This window comes from Xyrauchen texanus, chromosome 26 (genome assembly GCF_025860055.1).
Source record: "Xyrauchen texanus isolate HMW12.3.18 chromosome 26, RBS_HiC_50CHRs, whole genome shotgun sequence".
In the NCBI taxonomy this organism is placed as follows: domain Eukaryota; kingdom Metazoa; phylum Chordata; class Actinopteri; order Cypriniformes; family Catostomidae; genus Xyrauchen; species Xyrauchen texanus.
The window spans coordinates 36,680,691-36,700,097 of NC_068301.1; the positions used below are offsets into that span (position 1 = coordinate 36,680,691).

The following is a 19,407-nucleotide window of genomic DNA, read 5'->3' on the forward strand; positions in this document are numbered from 1 at the left end:
GAACTTGCTCATCACCATGAGCCTATTCTTAAACTCTGGAATGCCATCCTGGAAGTGTCCCAAATTTTAGGAACCACTGGGACAAACAATTCCACAGACATGCATCAAATACCTGATCCATGACTTTAACAGCATCCTTGGTTTTCTCAGACAGGTCATCGTTCGCTCCCAGTAACTTGGAGAAGTCTAAACAAAGAAGACAAAAATCTTCCTTGTAAAGTACAGCTGTCATGTTATCTGTGAGAGAGTATGAGAGATATAAACAATAGAAATATGATGTTACACAGGTTTTACACTACACAGGACTAGCTTAAAAATATGATTAGGGCTACTGCAAATGTCATTTTATTAAGACATTTTCCAAAATGACTGTTACTGGAGCCAGCTGGCTCGTGATAGCTGAGTAGTGTGTAAACCTCACTCTCCTGTCCTCAAGATGCACACAAGCGACTGATGTTAGAGGCTATAGCATTTAGCCTCCTCGTTAGTGTGCCCGCCTCCCATACAAGCTGATGCTGGTTCAAATCTTGCACGGAAAGGGTCGAAGAAGTCCAGTTACAGTGGTGCCGTGACCCGAATGAGAGTGGTGTCTCTGTATCTGACCATAATAGTGGTCTTAATAATGTAAGCTTCTTAATAGTTTAAAAATACTTTCACAGTCTGATTACTTAAAGTTTGACAACTCAAATATCCCAATTATTACCAGCACCAGAAATGATATGACTCTGCTGCTTAAACCTATTCTTCTTGAAACTTGTGCCAGCTATTCCTTATGCAATTCCACCACACATAGTTATTTTATTACAACTTCTGATCAATGACCAACCTTAATGCTGCTGAAGTTTAGATCGCTTGCATTTGGCGACACCACAGTCTTTGTATTTCCACGTTCAGTTGGTACACTGAAAGGATATGGCACGGTGAGGGAGGAAATGTCAAATATAGTATAAGCTCTGAAGTATAGTTGGTATGAGAATCTATTTAGAGATTGAAACAATTCTTGAAGATGTGGCCACTCATCCCCCCTAAGAGCTCATCTACATGCACACTTTTTCATGAAACTAGATGTAGGTGATTAAAGAAGATGGCCATCAAGAAGACGGCCGCCTAGTGGGAAGAAGGGAAAGGAAAGGCTCTCCAAAATCCAACTCAAATCCATCTTAAAATCACTAGGATTGACATAATCCACTGGAAATATTGCATCAGAGTTAATGAGGTAACACACGGTGATCAGTATTGTGGACTATTTTTGAAAAACAGTTGGATATTGGGACCTATGTTGTAAGTGAAGCGAAGGCCTGTAGGCTTATAGGCCTTTTAAGCTCATTGTGACTGTGTTCTCAGCAGTATAACAAATCTACTCTGATATTTGGATCTTTGAGAACAAATCAGTGCACAAAAGTCAATGGCAACAAGAAAAGCAGCCGAGATGGAAGAAATAAAGGCATCTTTAAAGTTTATGGCAGATGAGATCAGCAAAGTTACTACTCAACAACAAAGCATCTTGGGCCTTATGGAGGAGATACGTAACCTAAGAGAAACAGTAAATTTGAGAGATAAAAAGATTGATGAACTTGAACAAAGGATTGACGCATTGGAACAACAAACTTGGAGTAAAGATGTCATCATTACCGGACTAGAGACAAAGCATTGCAGTTATGCCAGAGCAGCAGCAGGAGCAAATGAAGGTGAGGACGCTCCTCTAGAAGAATTGCAGACATTGGAACAACAGGTTTTGCTGTACCTAAGCAGTAAACATATCGATCTGGATGATAGTAACATCTCTAGCTGCCATGCAATCCCAAACAAGAATCGTATTGAGAAGCCATCCATAGTGGTACAGTTAGTTTCACAAAAGCACAAGATTGAGTTACTGCGACAGACCAGAAAATTAAAAGGTACCACAGTCTACATAAACGAGTATTTAACAAAGAAAAATGCTGAAATAGCAAAATGGAGCCGTATACTCAGGAAACAAGACAAAATACAAGCAACATGGACAAGGAATGGGAAGGTGTACATCCGACCAAATGGAGAAGAGCAAAACAGGCCAACCATAATAAGAAAATTGCAAGAATTGGACAGTTACAAGTGATGGTCCATTTCAGCAGGATAAAGGACTTTGTATTGCTATGGAGGAACTTGTGAAGAAACTGGGGAATATAACCATAGATGATATATGTCTGACCGGGATGAACTTAAGAGGTATGGTTTTGAAAATGGAATTGATCCGGATATGCATTACTATAAAAATCTTGACATAAATTGTAATTATTATATGGAACAAGAATTTAATAAGAATGTGGAAATGTGTGGTGCTCTGTCCGTCATACATTTCAATAGCAGAAGTCTAAGTAAAAATTACTCCGCTATCAAAGAATTTCTTAAGTCCTTTAAAAAATTGACTATAATAGCAATATCAGAGACTTGGCTTGATGATGGCAAAGTGGGTGACGTGGGTCTTGAGGGATATGAGTTGTATACTACCAATAGGAATAATAAAAAGGGCGGAGGAGTGGCTTTGTATATAGATCAATCATTAAGAAGTAAAATTGTAAAAAAAAATTCATACAGTATAGACAATGTTCTGGACTGTGTAACAGTGGAAATTGAAGTAGAACACTCCAGTAATATAATTATTAGCTGTGTGTACAGACCACCAGGAACTTGTTTGTCAACATTTAATGAAAAAATTGTAGATTTGCTTAACAATATGACCACTGACAAAGTACAAATAGTGTGTGGAGACTTCAACATTGATATACTTAGTCAATGTGTCTTTAAAGGCATTTCTGAGTTTATAAATATAATGTACAGTAATCATTTATGTCCACTTATTGATAAGCCAAGCACAATTACAACAGAAACAGCAACAGTAATAGACCATATTTTTACCAACAGACTTGAGGAAAAAGTTGTTGGGGGCTTATTTATTATGGATGTCAGTGATCATTTACCAGTGTTTGCAATATTTCCTAAATTTTTTATACGAAAAAAGAAATCCCAGACCATTAATAAATTCCTAAGAAGATGTACGGCAAAAAATATTGAAGAATTTAAAAAGGAACTCGGTAATCAAAACTGGTCTGATATTTATGCAGAAAGTGATGCAAATGTGGCATATGATACTTTTTTGTATAGATTTATTGAGTTGTATAATATCAATTGCCCCATGAAGATGATTCACAACCAAGAAAATAAATCAGCAAAAAAGCCATGGATAACAAAATGTATTGAAAATGCATGTAAAAAGAAGAATACATTATATGTGAAATTTGTAAAAAAAAAAAAAAGGACTATGGAGTCGGAAGAAATATACAAAAAATATAAAAATAAATTGGGAAGTATTATCCGAAATAGTAAAAAACAATATTTTCATACCCTCCTAGAACAACAAAAGCAAAATATGCAAGGAACTTGGAAAGTATTAAACAAAATTATTTAAAAAATGAATAACAAACGAGAGTGTCCAAGTTATTTCATAAATGATAATGAAGTCCCCATTAGAAATCCAAAGGAGATAGTAAATTAATTCAATGATTATTTTGTTAACGTTGTGTGAAGCGGACCAAGGAAGGGACGGAAACAGACGTCAGCTTAAGGGGTAAGCTTTATTTTTACACTTAATTTTCCTTTTGTCACACACAACTATTCTCTGCCTTGTGTCAGGCTCTCTCCCCATCCTCTGTGGCTGCCGGCTTTTTATCCGCTCTCCTCACGCTACTGCAATTAGAGACAGGTGTTAGACATAATTTAGCTCAGGTGTGAGCGCCCTTTCCGCTTTTCTCTCCCGGACGGGCGCTTGACCACGCCCCCGCTGCCACATACCCCCACCGCCCGACTCAGGCCGGGGCATCATCCGGCCTGCCTACTACCCCCCATTCCTGGAGAGGAAGTCAGCGGCAGCCATCTGCACCCCCGGTCTGTGGACCACCTTGAACTTAAAAGGCTGGAGGGCCAGATACCAACGGGTGATCCGGGCGTTAGAATCTTTCATGCGGTGGAGCCACTGCAGTGGGGCATGATCCGAGCAGAGGGTGAAGGCCCGCCCCAGCAGGTAGTATCGGAGGGTGAGGACCGCCCACTTGATGGCCAGACACTCCTTCTCTACGGTGCTGTACTTAGTCTCCCTCAAGGAGAGCTTCCGGCTAATGTACAGCACCGGGCGCTCCTCTCCCTCCACCACCTGCAAGAGTACGGCCCCCAGCCCTCTGTCTGAAGCGTCCGTCTGTAAAACAAAAGGGAGAGATAAGTCAGGTGTATGCAAAAGCGGCCCACCACAAAGTGCAGCTTTAACCTGTGTAAACGCCTGTTGGCACTGCTCTGACCATTGGACTGGAGCTGGATCCCCCTTTTTAGTGAGGTCAGTCAGCGGGCTGGTGACATCCGAATAATTAGGCACAAATCTTCTGTAATAGCCAGCCAGCCCCAGGAACTGCCTCACCCCCTTTTTGGTCTTGGGTCTAGGGCAAGTCGCAATCGAAAAGGGGTCTTGTCAATTTGGGGACGCACCTGGCCATGACCCAAGTGGAACCCCAGATACCGTACCTCCACACGCCCAACCGCGCACTTTTTCGGGTTGGCCGTGAGCCCCGCCCGCCGCAGCGATCTCAGGACGGCCCTCAGATGTTGCATGTGCCGCTGCCAATCATTGCTATAAATGATGATATCGTCTAGATAGGCAGCGGCGTACGCAGTATGCGGTCTGAGGATCCTATCCATGAGACGCTGAAACGTGGCCGGTGCCCCGAACAAACCGAAAGGAAGCGTCACGAATTGGTGTAATCCGAACGGCGTGGTGAAGGCCGTTTTTTCACGGGATATTGGTGTCAAGGGGATCTGCCAATAACCCTTCGTTAGATCCAAGGTCGAATAAAATCGAGCCGTACCTAACCGATCGAGCAGTTCATCAACACGGGGCATTGGGTACGCGTCAAATTTAGACACCGCGTTGACTTTCCTATAATCCACACAGAATCGTACAGGCCCATCGCTCTTGGGAACAAGGACGACCGGGCTGGACCAATCGCTGTGGGACTCTTCTATTACTCCCATCTCAAGCATCGCGTCCAATTCTTCTCGAACTACTTTCTTTTTATGTTAGGGCAAGCGATAGGGGCGGCAACGTACCACCACGCCCGGCTCGGTCTCGATATGGTGATGTATGATGTCTGTGCGGCCCGGTAGCGGAGAAAACACGTCTGCAAACTCCTTTTGTAATTCGGAAACCTCTGCGAGTTGGCGCGGTGAGAGGTGGTCTCCACAAGGAACCGGGGTGTTGAGATTGCGGGCTTTGTTTACCTCCGGTCCGAGCTCCGCCCTCTCCGGAACTACCGTTGCCAACGTCACAGAGGCCGCCTCTTCTCTCCACAATTTCAGGAGGTTGAGGTGATATATTTGACGCGCACCCCCTCTATCGGTACGTTTAACCTCATAATCGAGATCCCCTACTCGTCGTGTGACCTCAAAGGGTCCTTGCCACTTGGCGAGTAATTTAGAGCTCGTTGTTGGGAGTAATACAAGCACTTTATCTCCAGGTGCGAATTCCCGTAGCTGAGCACCCCTGTCATACAGCCGGCGTTGGCGTTCTTGAGCCTGGAGCAAATTCTCCTGTGTTAATTTCCCCAGTGTGTGGAGTTTTGCTCTAAGATCAAGAACGTATTGAATTTCGTTTTTACTATTAGATGGTCCCTCCTCCCAAGCTTCGCGGACGAAGCATGACGTCAAGGACCCCGCGTGGGCGTCGCCCGTACAGCAGCTCAAATGGGGAGAACCACGTGGAGGCTTGCGGGACCTCTCGTACTGCGAATAACAGAGGGTCCAGCCACTTATCCCAATTTCTAGCGTCTTCGTGTACGAATTTACGAATCATATTTTTGAGCTTTTTATTAAATCGTTCCACCAGTCCATCTGTCTGAGGATGGTAGACGCTAGTGCGAATTGACTTAATGCCCAAGAGTTCGTAAAGTTCGTGAAGTGTTCGTGACATAAAAGTCGTGCCTTGGTCGGTGAGGATTTCTTTCGGAATCCCACCCGGGAGATTATTTTGAAGAGTGCCCCTGCAACACTACGTGCTGAGATGTTGCTCAAAGGCACTGCTTCCGGATATCGCGTTGCGTAATCCATCAGGACTAACACAAAGCGATGTCCGCGTGCTGTCCGTTCTAATGGCCCGACGAGGTCCATTCCAATTCTTTCGAAGGGAACCTCGATCAATGGAAGGAAGCGCAAAGGCGCTTTTGGTTTAGCCGGTGGGTTTACGAGCTGACATTCGTGGCACGCCGCACACCACCTGCGGACGTCGCCGCCAATGCCCGGCCAATAGAAACGGGCTATTAGACGGAGAAGTGTCTTTCTTTCCCCTAGGTGACCGGCCATAGGATTATAGTGAGCCGCCTGGAAAACCATTTCCCGGCAGCTTCGTGGAATCAATAATTGTGTCACTTCCTCCTTTGTTTGAGCATCCTGCGTCACTCTATACAACTGATCTTTAATAAGCGAAAAATATGGGTATGCAATGGCGATGCCCGGCCGGAGCTGTTGACCATCAATTACTCTCACTTGGTCAAGAGCATGCTTAAGGGTTTCGTCCCGCGACTGCTCTAGAGGGAAGTCCCCCTCAGGGAATTCCCTGAGAGGAGGGGCGGCCACCTCGCCCCTTCCCTCGTCATTCCGAGCAGCCGAGGACGGCCCCGGCTCCGCCTCCCCTGCCAAAGCATCGCACACCGCACACCTCTTTATGCAGGACCCATCCGCACAAATACCTTCTAAAATATCTTTGAAATTCGGCCAATCAGTACCCAAGATTAGCGGATGGGTGAGGCGGGAACTAACCGCTGCCTCCACACTATGATTTTTTCCCCTGAATTTAATCGCCAAAGTCACCATGGGATACTTGTGAACATCCCCATGCACACACCTCACCCTCACCAGTTTAGCTAAACCCAAAGCCCCGGGTTGAACCAAGCGTTGGTGGATGGTGGTCTGGTTACAGCCGGTATCCAACAATGCTTGGTATGTACCCCCCTGGATTCTTACCGGAATACGGTATGCTCCAGCCCGATCGGGGGCAGCCTGCGGGAAGTCGGAGATCCGCACCACCGTCCCTATTTCCATCAGCGGACACTGATCCCGGAAGTGGTCCGGGTCTCCGCACCTCCAGCAGACCGGCCCAGGCGCCACGGCCACACCCGTGCTGGCAGGGGCCCCCACCTGAGGAGGAGAGCGGCTGAAGGACGGGGAAGGGGTAGGCGGGTTCTCCCACGGCCGGGAAGTTGGTCTCATGAAACCTCCGCGCCGGCGGGGGGGGGGGGGGGGGGCAGGAACGGACCCTGGGGAGAGAGCAGAGCGAGAGGGAAGAGGGGAGGGGAGAAAAACAGGGGAAGACACAGGGGAAGGGGGAAGAGAGAGAGAGGGCTCATCCGCCCTTGGAATCGCCGCCATGTGGTCCTCCGCGAGTCGTACGCCTTCCTCCAGCGACGCCGGGCGGTGGCACTGGACCCACTCCGCCGTTCTCCGGGGAAAGCGCTGGACAAACTCCTCCAGTACCACCTGATCGACGAGCTCCTTGGCGCCGCGGTCCCCCGCAAGCAGCCACCTCCGACAGGCATCACGGACTTATCCAGTTTCAGGGCCCGGAAGAGCTGGCGACTTTCTTCCGGGCTCCGACCAACCCGTTGCAGGATGGCTCTCCTCAAGTCGGTATAAGCCAGGAGGCTTGTTGCCGGAAGTTGTTGTGCCGCGAGCTGTGCTTCCCCGGACAAGAGAGGGACGAGGCGGGCTGCCCACTGGTCGCGCGGCCAACCCCAAATTTCCGGCGTGCGCTCAAAGAGGTCCAGGAACGCCTCCGGATCATCTGCCGTCCCCATCTTCTGTAGCGCGGGTGGGGGCAGTGTGGCGCGGGTGTCCGGGGTCGCGGCTGCGTCTGGGGCGGCCTCCTGGCTGAGGAGGCTCCGGATAGCATGCCGGCCCTCTGCTTGAGCCCGCATTATCTCAAAGAACCGACGATCCTGGTCCTGTCGGAGCTCCAGCAGAGAGTGTTGGTGGCTCTGATGGAGAGTAGCGAGGGACTGGAGGACTTCCGCCAGCTGGGAGGACTCTATGGGGCAACTCTGTTCCATAACTTGGAACAAAAAAAGATGTTCCTTCTATTCCTGGGTTTTGGCACCAGTGTGAAGCGGACCAAGGGACGGAAACAGACGTCAGATTAAGGGGTAAGCTTTATTTTTACACTTAATTTTCCTTTTGTCACACACAACTATTCTCTGCCTTGTGTCAGGCTCTCTCCCCATGCTCTGTGGCTGCCGGCTTTTTATCCGCTCTCCTCACGCTACTGCAATTAGAGACAGGTGTTAGACATAATTTAGCTCAGGTGTGAGCGCCCTTACCGCTTTTCTCTCCCGGACGGGCGCTTGACCACGCCCCCGCTGCCACACGTTGGTTTCAATTTGGCAAAAGGTATTATTGAATCAAAAAGTTAAAATATAAAGAGTTGTGAAAATATCAGTAGGAACTTTTCCTCGATGTATGTGTCTGACATTACCAAAAATTAAATACTGGAGATTGTGAATGGTTTTAAAAATAAAAGGTCAACCGATTGGACAGATATTGATATGAAACTATTTAAAAATATAATCCATTTAATATTAGAACCCCTGACTTATATCTTGAATTTGTCCTTTAAATCTGGAGTGTTTCCAGATCAGATGAAAATTGCAAAAATTATACCAATTTACAAGAGTGGTGATAGTCATTTATACTCAAACTATAGACCAATTTCATTATTATCTCAATTTTCAAAAATACTGGAAAAATGTTTTTTGAAGAGGCTTAATAGTTTCATAGAAAAATGCATGATATTAAGTGATGAGCAATATGGATTCAGAAGTGGTCGATCGACTTCAATGGCAGTTATTAAATTAGTTGATTATATAGCATCTGCATTAGACAAAAAGTATTTTACTTTGGGTGTTTTTGTCGACCTCAAAAAAGCCTTTGATACCATAGATCATAAATTGTTAATGAATAAACTAGAGCGGTATGGTTTTAGAGGCCGTGCTTACTCTTGGTTAGAAAGCTATCTTGATAATAGACATCAGTATGTTCATTTTAATGAGCATCAATCAGAAATGCGTAAAGTAACTTGTGGGGTGCCCCAGGGTTCTTTGATTGGTCCTAAGTTGTTTATTTTATATATTAATGATATCTGTAAGGTATCCGATTTGTTAAAATGTGTATTATTTGCAGATGACACAACACTGTATGTATCTGGGGAAAATCTTCACCAATTAATTATTGATGTGACCAGAGAACTATCCAGAATTAAGCAATGGTTTGACCGAAATAAACTATCCTTTAATTTAAGTAAAACTAAATATATTATATTTAGTAATCGACAAATTAAAACCAGCAAGAGCTTAAAGATTGATGATGTGGAACTAGAAAGGGTAAATGAAAACAAATTTCTTGGAATAATATTAGGTTATAAACTATCCTGGAAACCTCACATCGCTCATGTTCAATCAAAACTGTCTAAAACAATAGCTATATTACATAAAACCAAGTATTTTTTAAATACGCCTTCTTTGTATATTCTGTATTGTTCTCTTATTGTTCCATATTTTTCTTACTGTGTTGAAATATGGGGGCACACCTACACCACAAACACAAAACCTTATTTTTATTTTACAAAAAAAAGCTATAAGGGTAGTCAATCATTCCCTCTATAATGAACCGAAAAATTCTATATTCTGTAAATTTAAAGCAATAAAATTTTCCGATTTAGTCAGTCTGAATACTGGCATCTTTATGTTCAAAGTTAATAGGAAAATAGTGCCTGGAAATATACTATGTTTGTTTGAAAACAGGGAACAGAAATATAACCTAAGAGGAGAGAACATGTTTAAAAAACAGATGGTCAGAACAAACTTTAAAATGAACACCATCTCGGTAAAAGGGGTTGATTTGTGGAATGGTTTCACTGATGATCTTAAGAGGAGCAATTCCATTCATTACTTTAAAAAACAGTTTAAAATCCTAATTTTTCACAAATATTCGGATGCTTAAGAAAAATTGTCTATGATAAGTTTATGTATAATTGTTGTGCTTAAATTTTAATAACATAAGTAATAAATAAATATTTGTAATCAAGTGCAGAGGTTTGAATGTATGTATGTATATATGTATGTATAGGAGTATATATGCAGTATGTGTATATAGGAATGTGTGTATGTAGACATATGTTTATACATGTATATTGTTTATGTTCAAAATTTGATGGGTAGTTGTTGTTTTGTAAATAGGGTAGGCGTAATAAGCCATGGCTTCAAACTACACCTGTTCGGTTACCTTCTTTGTTTGTAATGAATTTGTTGTATATACATTCTGTTTTATGTTTAGTAACCGAATAAACCTTTATTATTACTTAAATTAATAAACATAGCAGCAGACTGTCCATCTACTATCAACTGGCTTAAAAGGAAAAACGGGCATTAATGATCTTTGACAGGTTTAGTCATATCTAAATTGCTAGGATAGGTGACTCAAAATGGCAACAGACACATAAACACGTAAACATTTGTTTAACTGAACTACAGAAGTACAGAAGTTACTAAAGAAACTTTCACATGTTAAGCTTCACACAATAACTCAAAACACTTATTTATAACAATTGAGTTGAATCTGAATTTTTTTATTTCTTAGTTTTGTAAATCTAAACTAGGTTTCATTAACCATTAGGAAGGATTAATGCAAGAGGTCAAATGAAGTAAATGCATGTACATTATAAACACCCCCCCCTTTACTAAAGCATATTTAGTAAAGCATACTAGTCAATAAATCCAATTCATTCTATTCTTTAAAGCGCACTAAAAGAGCATTGAAACATAATGATTTCAAATGATACTCTTAAATGAACATTCAAACAAACTATGTTACAAACACACTCATGAAAGTGTTTTCCCTTCCAGAACACTGAAATATTCTATTCATTTATTTCAATTCTATTTCCTGTAAGTATACTTTTCAAACTATGTGTGCTACTTACACTTAAGTGCACTTCTTTTTCACAAGAGTATACTTCTGCTATACTTCATCTATAACCATTTTAAACATGATTTGAGCAATTCTTCAGTTTTTATGACTGTATGGAATATGAATCATTTTAGAAATGCATTTGTGACAGTGCAGGTGAAATAAACATGTAAAAACACACATAATGAAGGATTTTCCATTGAGTTTTATTGTTTTGTGCAAATACATATTTGATGTCTTTAATAAACCCTTTGTGTGATGATTCAATGACAAGTTACTTTGTGTAGTAATAATAATAATAAAAATGATTTCTTTTCTAATGTAATAAAACTGAATTCAAATGAATTATATAAACACACAGAAAAACATTCACTCCCCGACTCAAACACACACTATACTCATGTGATCTGTGTTTTTATTTTTACACTTGAATGAATATTAGATTCATCTGATGAACATGTTTGTACTCTAGAAATGTCTGTTTCTGTTACAGAAGTTCAGCTGTAGTTTTTATTTCATGATTGTTGTGATATAACAGTATTGTGTGTAGAATCACTTTATTATCTACACTGTTAGATCACACAGCTTCACTGATGATAAAAATAATATAAATCCAGGATATAGAGGTTGAGTGAATGTGGTCTGGACTCTGTGGATGAGGGTCATTGTGTCAGAGACGCTGTAGAAGCTCAGAGTTCCTGCACTGTGATCCACATACACTCCTATTCTACAGGATCTGGACACTACAGGGAGATCAGTGTGTTTGTTATTGTGAATGAATGAACATCTTGATGAAGTGCAGGACAAACCCCAGGACTGATCATTATATCCAAATCTGCTCTCATTTCCCTTCCTGCTGATGCTCTTATATGACACTGATATAAACACATAAACACTCCACTCAATCTCCCAGTAACAGCGTCCACACACACTCTCTCTACACAACACCTGATTACAAACATCAAATCTGTCTGGATGATCAGGATACTTCTGGAGTGTGTTTGTGGAAGTAGCTGCTCTGTTTCCCGCAGATAGTCGGATGTTTTTATTCACTGTATTTGGATCCAGAGTGAACTGATGGAAATCTGATGAAGATAAAACACACTGAAATGAGGAATTATGAATTTGACACATTAAAATAAAGATTTATTTGAATATTTCATGTATCTGAACTCTTCATTTCTCCTGTTCAATGTATCAAGTGTGTTCAGTAAAGATTACCTTTGTGAAAATGTGAATTGAATTTATGAAATATACAAACTATTGGATTACGATTCAGAGTCAGTATTGAGTTTATTTTTGAGCACAAGAGACAAAAAGAGTGGAATTTGATCAGGATTCATTTGGATTTTTGATTGAGTTCATTCACTTGTGTGATCTGGGCAAATGTGACTCTGTCTCTGTAGGACACAGATTTCAGTAGTTCACAAGTTCATGTAATCCTGCTTTGAGGATCGTGTAAATGTGTGTGTCTCGCTGTCCTGAGCTGAAGGGCTCGAGGCTTGACCTGAGATCAAATACCCCCAAAAGATGCCATTAAACGAGACAGCGAGCTGTTGTCTGAGTCGGGGTACTCGAGTTCAGACTCGGACTCACTCAACACTCAGTCAACCAATAAATACACTTCAATGTTACTACAGAGACTTCCATTGTAAGTGTCTCACTGGAAACTCCATTTGTGCTTTTTATAAAGAAAAGGAGAGACGAGTCAAATTCATATTTGTGATAATCAATATTCTGCCACAAATGCTGTTGATTGAGCTGAACTTGTTTTGAACCGGAACATTCCTTTAAATGTTGAGATGTGGGGATTGTATGTTGTATTTTAGGTTCCAGTGTTGTGAATTTTGTGTTAAAATGTGTTCCTGACATGACAAGTCTACTCATAATTACACATGAAATATGACATTATATGATAGAATACAGCTTCACGTGGAATTTATCAATTAAAAAAGGCTCAAATGTGGTTAAATAGTGAAAAACAAAAGATCAAATAAAATATAATTTTCACAAACTATATATTGCAGAAGTTTGAAAACCCCTTTTGTTTTAGGCCTAAACGTTTTCACACTCCTTTCAGAATATACACAAATATAAGAGATAAAAGATGATATATTCTACTTCAAAAGCTACATTACACAAAATATACTGTCATTTACACAAATCATCCTGTTCAAAAGTTTGCACCCCCTTGGTTCTTGTGTTTGCATCTTTTGTAATAGTTGTGTATGTGTCCATCAATTGTCCTAAGTGTCAAAAGCTGGATGTCTATATCATTTAACCACTGTTGGGAAGAACTCAAATGTGCAGAAGATGCTGGAAGTATTTTTTTAAGAAAAGGGTTTTAGGTGCACAAGAACTGCCCCATGTTTTCTGTGAATGAACAATCATGTCCGTGTTAAATGCTCCTAATATTATCAGTGGACTTTTCCAGTGTTTTCAGATGTAGCATTTGCAGTCAAGATGAGATGTAACTTCTCAGCGAGTGTAAACTACTACTGTGTGTTGACTCATTATTTTCCCAAACCAGTCAACAGATCCAGACAGAAAAGAAATCTCAGGATTTCTTTAGAGAGGATCATTTGAGATCAAACTAAATTGAAAATGAAGTAGAAATAAAAAGTCAATTCAGTTGGAAACATAACTTGATTGTAATGACTATCACAGCTTTCACTTTCTTTAGTTCAGTGTTTCTCGACCTTTTTCCTGCACGACACACTTTTTACCACTAAAAGATTCAACAGCACACACGATCCCACATAGTCGAACCATCGTCAGTATTTTCCCTTTTCAAGAACTTGTTTTCTGTCCGTCTTAGTAGCGTGTTTACTTGTAATGTTTGAAATTCAGCTATACAAAAACAACAACAAATAAACATGTCACATGTGTAGGCTACTCTGTGTGAGGTCACAGGTGACAAGAACGCTAAATAGATCATGAAAAAACAACACATTTGCTTCTTTTCTAATTTGTAGATTTGATCTTGCAATGCCACAACAAATTACAGGGATGCAAACTCATGAGGGGAGAAAAAGGGAAGACAATCATTGCTGCAACAACATTTTTTCTGCAAAACTGGTCCAACAACATTTTTTCTATAAAAAATAAAATAAGCTAAAAGCCCCAATTCCAGCTATTTTACTGATTCATGTTTATTCAAGTTTACAATTGTGCAGAATTAGCTTAAAAATAAAGAGTATTTTGGTGAGGCTTCTGTTTCACAAATGTGTTCAATTTTATGAAGTGATTATTTCAGTGACCCCTTCTGGAAATGTCACTAGGTGACGACAAATGAGCGTCTTATGTGCTATGAGTGAATCAGTCGTTCATGACCGAAATCTGCCAAGAGACTTTATAGTGTTTAATTATTAAAAGAACAAAGCAGATCTAAAGTCTTCCTTCAGTCTGAGCATTATTCTTCATCCAAAAACAACAATAATAGTCTAATAATAGTGTTTCAATAACGTCCTCACCTTCTCCTTTATTAAAACTTGCATGACTACAAATCTACTGACTTCAGTAGAAGAATTATAAACACATCAGATCTACGGGATCATTTTCCTACAGTATTTCAACTGCTGAACATGACTTTTATCAGAAAAGACCACAATAATAGACAAATAATAATCATGTTGAGTTTCAATAATGTTCTTTCCTCATTGTAAAGTGCATTTCACATGAGTTGAGTCGAGACGTCAAGCGCCGCATCGCCCTCCACATGACAAGAGTTACAGAAAGCGTCACAGTGTTACGATCCCTGGTTGTCTGCCCCGTGTTTTACGTGTCACCGTCACCATGTTTCCCGGTCCTCATCATTATGTCATTGTTCGCACCTGTTTGTCATTTGTATCATCATGTGTCTGTGCATTTAAACCCTGCCTGTTCCTCCGTTACCTTGTCGTTCGTTGTTTCAACTGTTCTGACTGTGTTTATGTTTCCCGTGTTCCGATGTTCGCTCTGCTGCCTGTCCTGCCATGTTTATCTGTTCCGTGTTCCTTTGATGTCTCCCTGTTTTAGTTTCAGTTTCCCCGTGGATGTTTCATTTGTTCCTGTCTGTTTATTTTCACCTTGTCTAAATAAAACCGCACGTAGATCCCACTCCTTGTCTGCCTCCGTCTGCACGCATAACACACAGAGGGGCGATTTTACCAGTTTGTCATGTAAAAAAGCGGGAGATGTGCACAATAAACATTGAACACATGTATTTGGAAGAGAGATAAAACTTTGCAGCTTGCAGTTGCTTTGATAGCAGAAAGTAATAAAAGGACTCGTTTATGTTTAGGTCGAAGCGTTTTCTTGGTGAATTTAAAATAAATTATGAGACATTCAATATCTCTTCACAAATTTGGACAGTTTTTAATATTTCTTGTTTAATCTCAAAGACATTATTGGTGAAGCAAAAACATTTTCATGCATTTATTTATTTGGTGGAATTTGATCATTTTACGTGGCACACCTGACAATCTTTCACGGCACACTAGTGTGCGGCACAGCGGTTGGGAAACACTGCTTTAGTTTATGTTTGAGTTTAAGAAAAAGCAACAAATAATTGAAATGTCAACAGAACACAATAAGAAGTGTGTTGAAGGACAGTTTTGTCTTGATACACCTAAAGCACAATCTTTCATTCTGAAACCACTTTAAAGTTTGTTCAGCAGGAAACTAATCATAAAATATAGAGCTGATTTTGTTACATTTATAATGACAGTTGTGTTTTCTTAGTTGTGAAAGTTAAAATAATCTTAAAATATTGATGTTGAGTTTATGGTTAAAATCTGAATTCTGATTCATGAACAGATTCATTCGGACTCGGACTGACGCATAGCGTGCGCTCGGTGGGAAATTTAGATAAGTGAACATATGAGCTGTCATAGAGAGATGTTTCACATATATACAGCACCTCTGCAGCCAGTTTGTGGAATTAGCTTTGAGCAATAATCTGCTTCTGTGAACAGAGATTAGGAAGAAAGACAAAGTAAAAATAACACTTAAAGTGGTCGCCGTCAATGCTGTAAAACGAATGAGCTGCTGCGGCGGCTTCTGTTGAAAAACGAGATGATTTATATGGAAAAGATGTTCTGATGAAGATGAATGCTTTGCAGTGAAGTTGCATCTGATGATCCGAGTCACTTGCATGGGTCTGTTCATGGGTAATGGGCGGGGCCATATGCCGGAAGACTCCACGCTACATAGAGTTAAGCAGCAGTTTATATACGCTTACTCAGGCAATGTGATTGGTCGGATTATATGAACTTGCTCCTCCCGCACATAGTTTACAAAACTCAGTTTCTTTAATCTCACCCTCTTGTGTCTCACAAGTGCAGTTATTGTTACAGTTATTATTAAGTGTAGCAACAGTTCAGGCTGGTCACGTTAGTCAGCTTGTTCTTATTCGCGGCTCTCCCTGAACTATTCATGCTTGGCTGTATGGATGGGCGGAGAGTTTGCCCAGAGCAGAACCATACCACCAACACCAACAGACGCTTAAATTGAATATTTTATCCCGTCAATAAAATATTCATTCAGTATTCAAGTTAGTTTTCATTTGATGGAAGATGTCCTGACTGAAATCACATTTCTGGTAACTGCACAGCCTCAAAGCTTCATTCAGTCATAATGGGTTTATTACTCACTACACGGATGTGGTGACACAATTTGAGTTTCGTTGAGAACCATTAAATGAACATATTGCTCTACTATTTTAACAGTAGTAAGTGTTGTTTTTCATTGGTTTCCTCATCAGTGAGTCTCATATTCTTCAACAGTTACATTTGAAAGTGTTTTCTTGTCTTGGCGTTTCAATCACTACAAGTCTGTCGAGGGATCTGATGTAATGAAGTTTTGTTTCTCTCAAAAATGACACCTTAGTGACTTACATTTTAGGAAGTCCTGCCTGGTTCTGGGATCAATGTTGATGTGTGGGACTGTGGAAACTAACAGACATTGATAGTGTAAATTTCATGTACAGAGTCTCCATTCCTCACATATTTCTGATATCCTCTTAAGATTTTCTGAGCAGAAAAATATCCAGTGTTTTACCTCTACCAGATAGTTTTCCAATCTCCTCCTTACAGAAATCCTCCAGTTTGTCTTTCAGTTGACACACAGATTCTCTCACGCCATCAAAAGAACAGAGAAAACTGACAGTGATGTTGTCTGTAGATTCAGGAGGTGCAGAGAGAGACTGAAAACTCTACAGAGGAAAAATCAGAAAAATAGGCACAAATGAAAAAGCTCTTCTCTCATACACATTCTTGTATTTGCCACTTACACATGAGAACGTTCTTGAATTCAACACTCAACATCAACTGACAGAATTCCTCACAACATTCCAGTTTGCATTTCAACTGATAATTGTCATTCTGTTACCTGTAGGAAATGGATGTGATCGTCCATGTTTGAAAGCTTCTGGAGCTCAGCGTCTCTCCTCCTCAGATCATCAATCTCCTGCTCCAATCGCTCCAAGAGTCCTTCAGCTCGACTCACTGCAGCCTTTTCCTGACCTCTGATCAGCTGTGTCACCTCAGAGCGGCTTCTCTCAATGGAGCGCATCAGCTCAGTAAAGATCCTCTCACTGTCCTCCACTGCTGTCTGTGCAGAGCGCTGTTACACACACATTACAATCACACAGTGAAAGAACTCCAGCACTGGAGGAGAGTCCCAACTGAGTCTCAAACTTCTCTTCTGCTCAAAACTCACCTTATGAGACTTCACAGCCTCTCTCAGCTCCTCAACATCTTTCTCTCTCTGCTGGATTCTCTGCTGCAATTTTATCTGTGTCTCCTTCAACTGTCTCTGTTAAACAAATAAATATCACATAAATGTAATACAGTTTTTAAAACCAGATTATTACAGTATGAGATCATGAAATAACATGAAGCAGAAGTGTGAGCATTTAACTTCAGTACATCAATGTGTAATAAATTCAGTTTATACCTCCTTCTCTTTTCTCTCTGCTGCAGCTGATACAGTGTCGTGGTTTTTATGTTCGTCCATGGTACACAGCAGACATATGCAGTGCTGGTCAGTCCGACAGAAAACCTCCAGAATCTTCTCATGTTGAGTACAGATCATCTCCTGCAGTCGTCCAGTGGCATCAGTCACTTTGTGTGGCTTTCTTGAGTGAAACTCCTCATGACGCTCAAAATGAGTTTGACAGTAAGATTCCAGACACATCAGACAGGACTTGACGGCTTTGTGTTTTCTTCCAGTACAGACGTCACACTCCACATCTCCAACTCCAGCGTAACAGTGAGCAGAAACAGCAGCTTGAAGTTTAGTCTTCTTCAGTTTCTCCACCACTTCAGCCAGCATGGTGTTTTTATTTAAAGCAGGTCTTGGGGTGAAGGTCTGTCTGCATTGAGGGCAGCTGTAGACTCCCTTCTGATCATCCTGATCCCAGCAGTCTGTAATACAGCTCATACAGTAACTGTGTCCACAGGGAATGGCCACTGGATCCTTCAGTAGATCCAGACACACTGAACAGCTGAACTGCTCCTCTGAAACTTCTGCCATTTCACTGCATGTACACACTGATAGAGAGACACAAACAACAGCTCAAGATCAGTTTAAGTTTCAGTTTCTCTGAACTGAGTTTCCTGATTCTGTATTTGAGACGTGTGCAAAACAGGTGTGTCTGTAAATTCACATATATTAAGAGTCCACTAGATGTCAGTCTCACACAGAAACTCAGAGTCAGTGAGAAAATAAAGTTGCTGTGAGTCAAGACATTCATATGCATCCATAATTACAGCAAAACTGAAAACTGTTCCTGGAGTTCCAGTTCCTTCATTCTCACACTGCTGTTGGGATTCATTGACATGTCAAGCAGTGACTATCCCTTGTGAAAACAAAGTACACTCAAGCATACTTTTTCAGGGGGTAAATGTATATTTAATGCAACAAGTTCAACTTTTGAGTGTTTTTTTGGACCCACTTAAATAGTGCTAAATATGTAATATTGTAACATCTTATAATGCACCAGAAATGTATTTAAATACATATATATTAATACATTAAGGTTATATTAAAGTATAATGTTGGATGTAATTAATATTAGCATTCTAATTTTAATTGTAATGCAACTTTAGTGCAAATAATTATGCAATTATAAAACATATTTCATATTGCACTTCAAATGTATTTTTATTATAATCTTAAATGTGTTTGCATATATACTGCTTTGCTATTTGTTTACAGTTCAGCTGCTTCTAAAACACACTTTAATGCCACTAAATATGTGATTCAAAAACACAATCTAATACACTTGAAATGTATTTATTAATCATCATGAATGAACATGCAAATAGTTCAATTGTACATTAACATAAATTGTTTCCTAAGCAACATAAATTACGCTAAATAAACCATCACATG

The 19,407-nt window shown here is 40.7% G+C and overlaps 1 protein-coding gene across 4 annotated transcripts in view; it reads right to left on the minus strand.

The window, feature by feature from the left end:
- Positions 1-11,230: 11,230 nt before the first annotated feature.
- Positions 11,231-19,407, minus strand: part of LOC127619540 (tripartite motif-containing protein 16-like) — a 224,915-nt gene continuing 216,738 nt past the window's right edge. For 2 of the 4 annotated variants that reach the window (XM_052092394.1, XM_052092395.1), the window contains exons 2-7: positions 17,968-18,072; positions 17,731-17,826; positions 17,401-17,634; positions 17,071-17,224; positions 16,908-16,964; positions 11,231-12,116 (exon numbers count right to left, since the gene is read on the minus strand). In XM_052092394.1, coding sequence (XP_051948354.1) covers positions 11,596-12,116; positions 16,908-16,964; positions 17,071-17,224; positions 17,401-17,634; positions 17,731-17,826; positions 17,968-18,072 — 1,167 coding nt within the window. In that variant the 3' untranslated portion in view covers positions 11,231-11,595. Of the gene's footprint in view, positions 12,117-16,907; positions 16,965-17,070; positions 17,225-17,400; positions 17,635-17,730; positions 17,827-17,967; positions 18,627-19,407 lie in introns of those variants that run through there. The other 2 variants (XM_052092392.1, XM_052092393.1) reach the window with 2 other exon arrangements.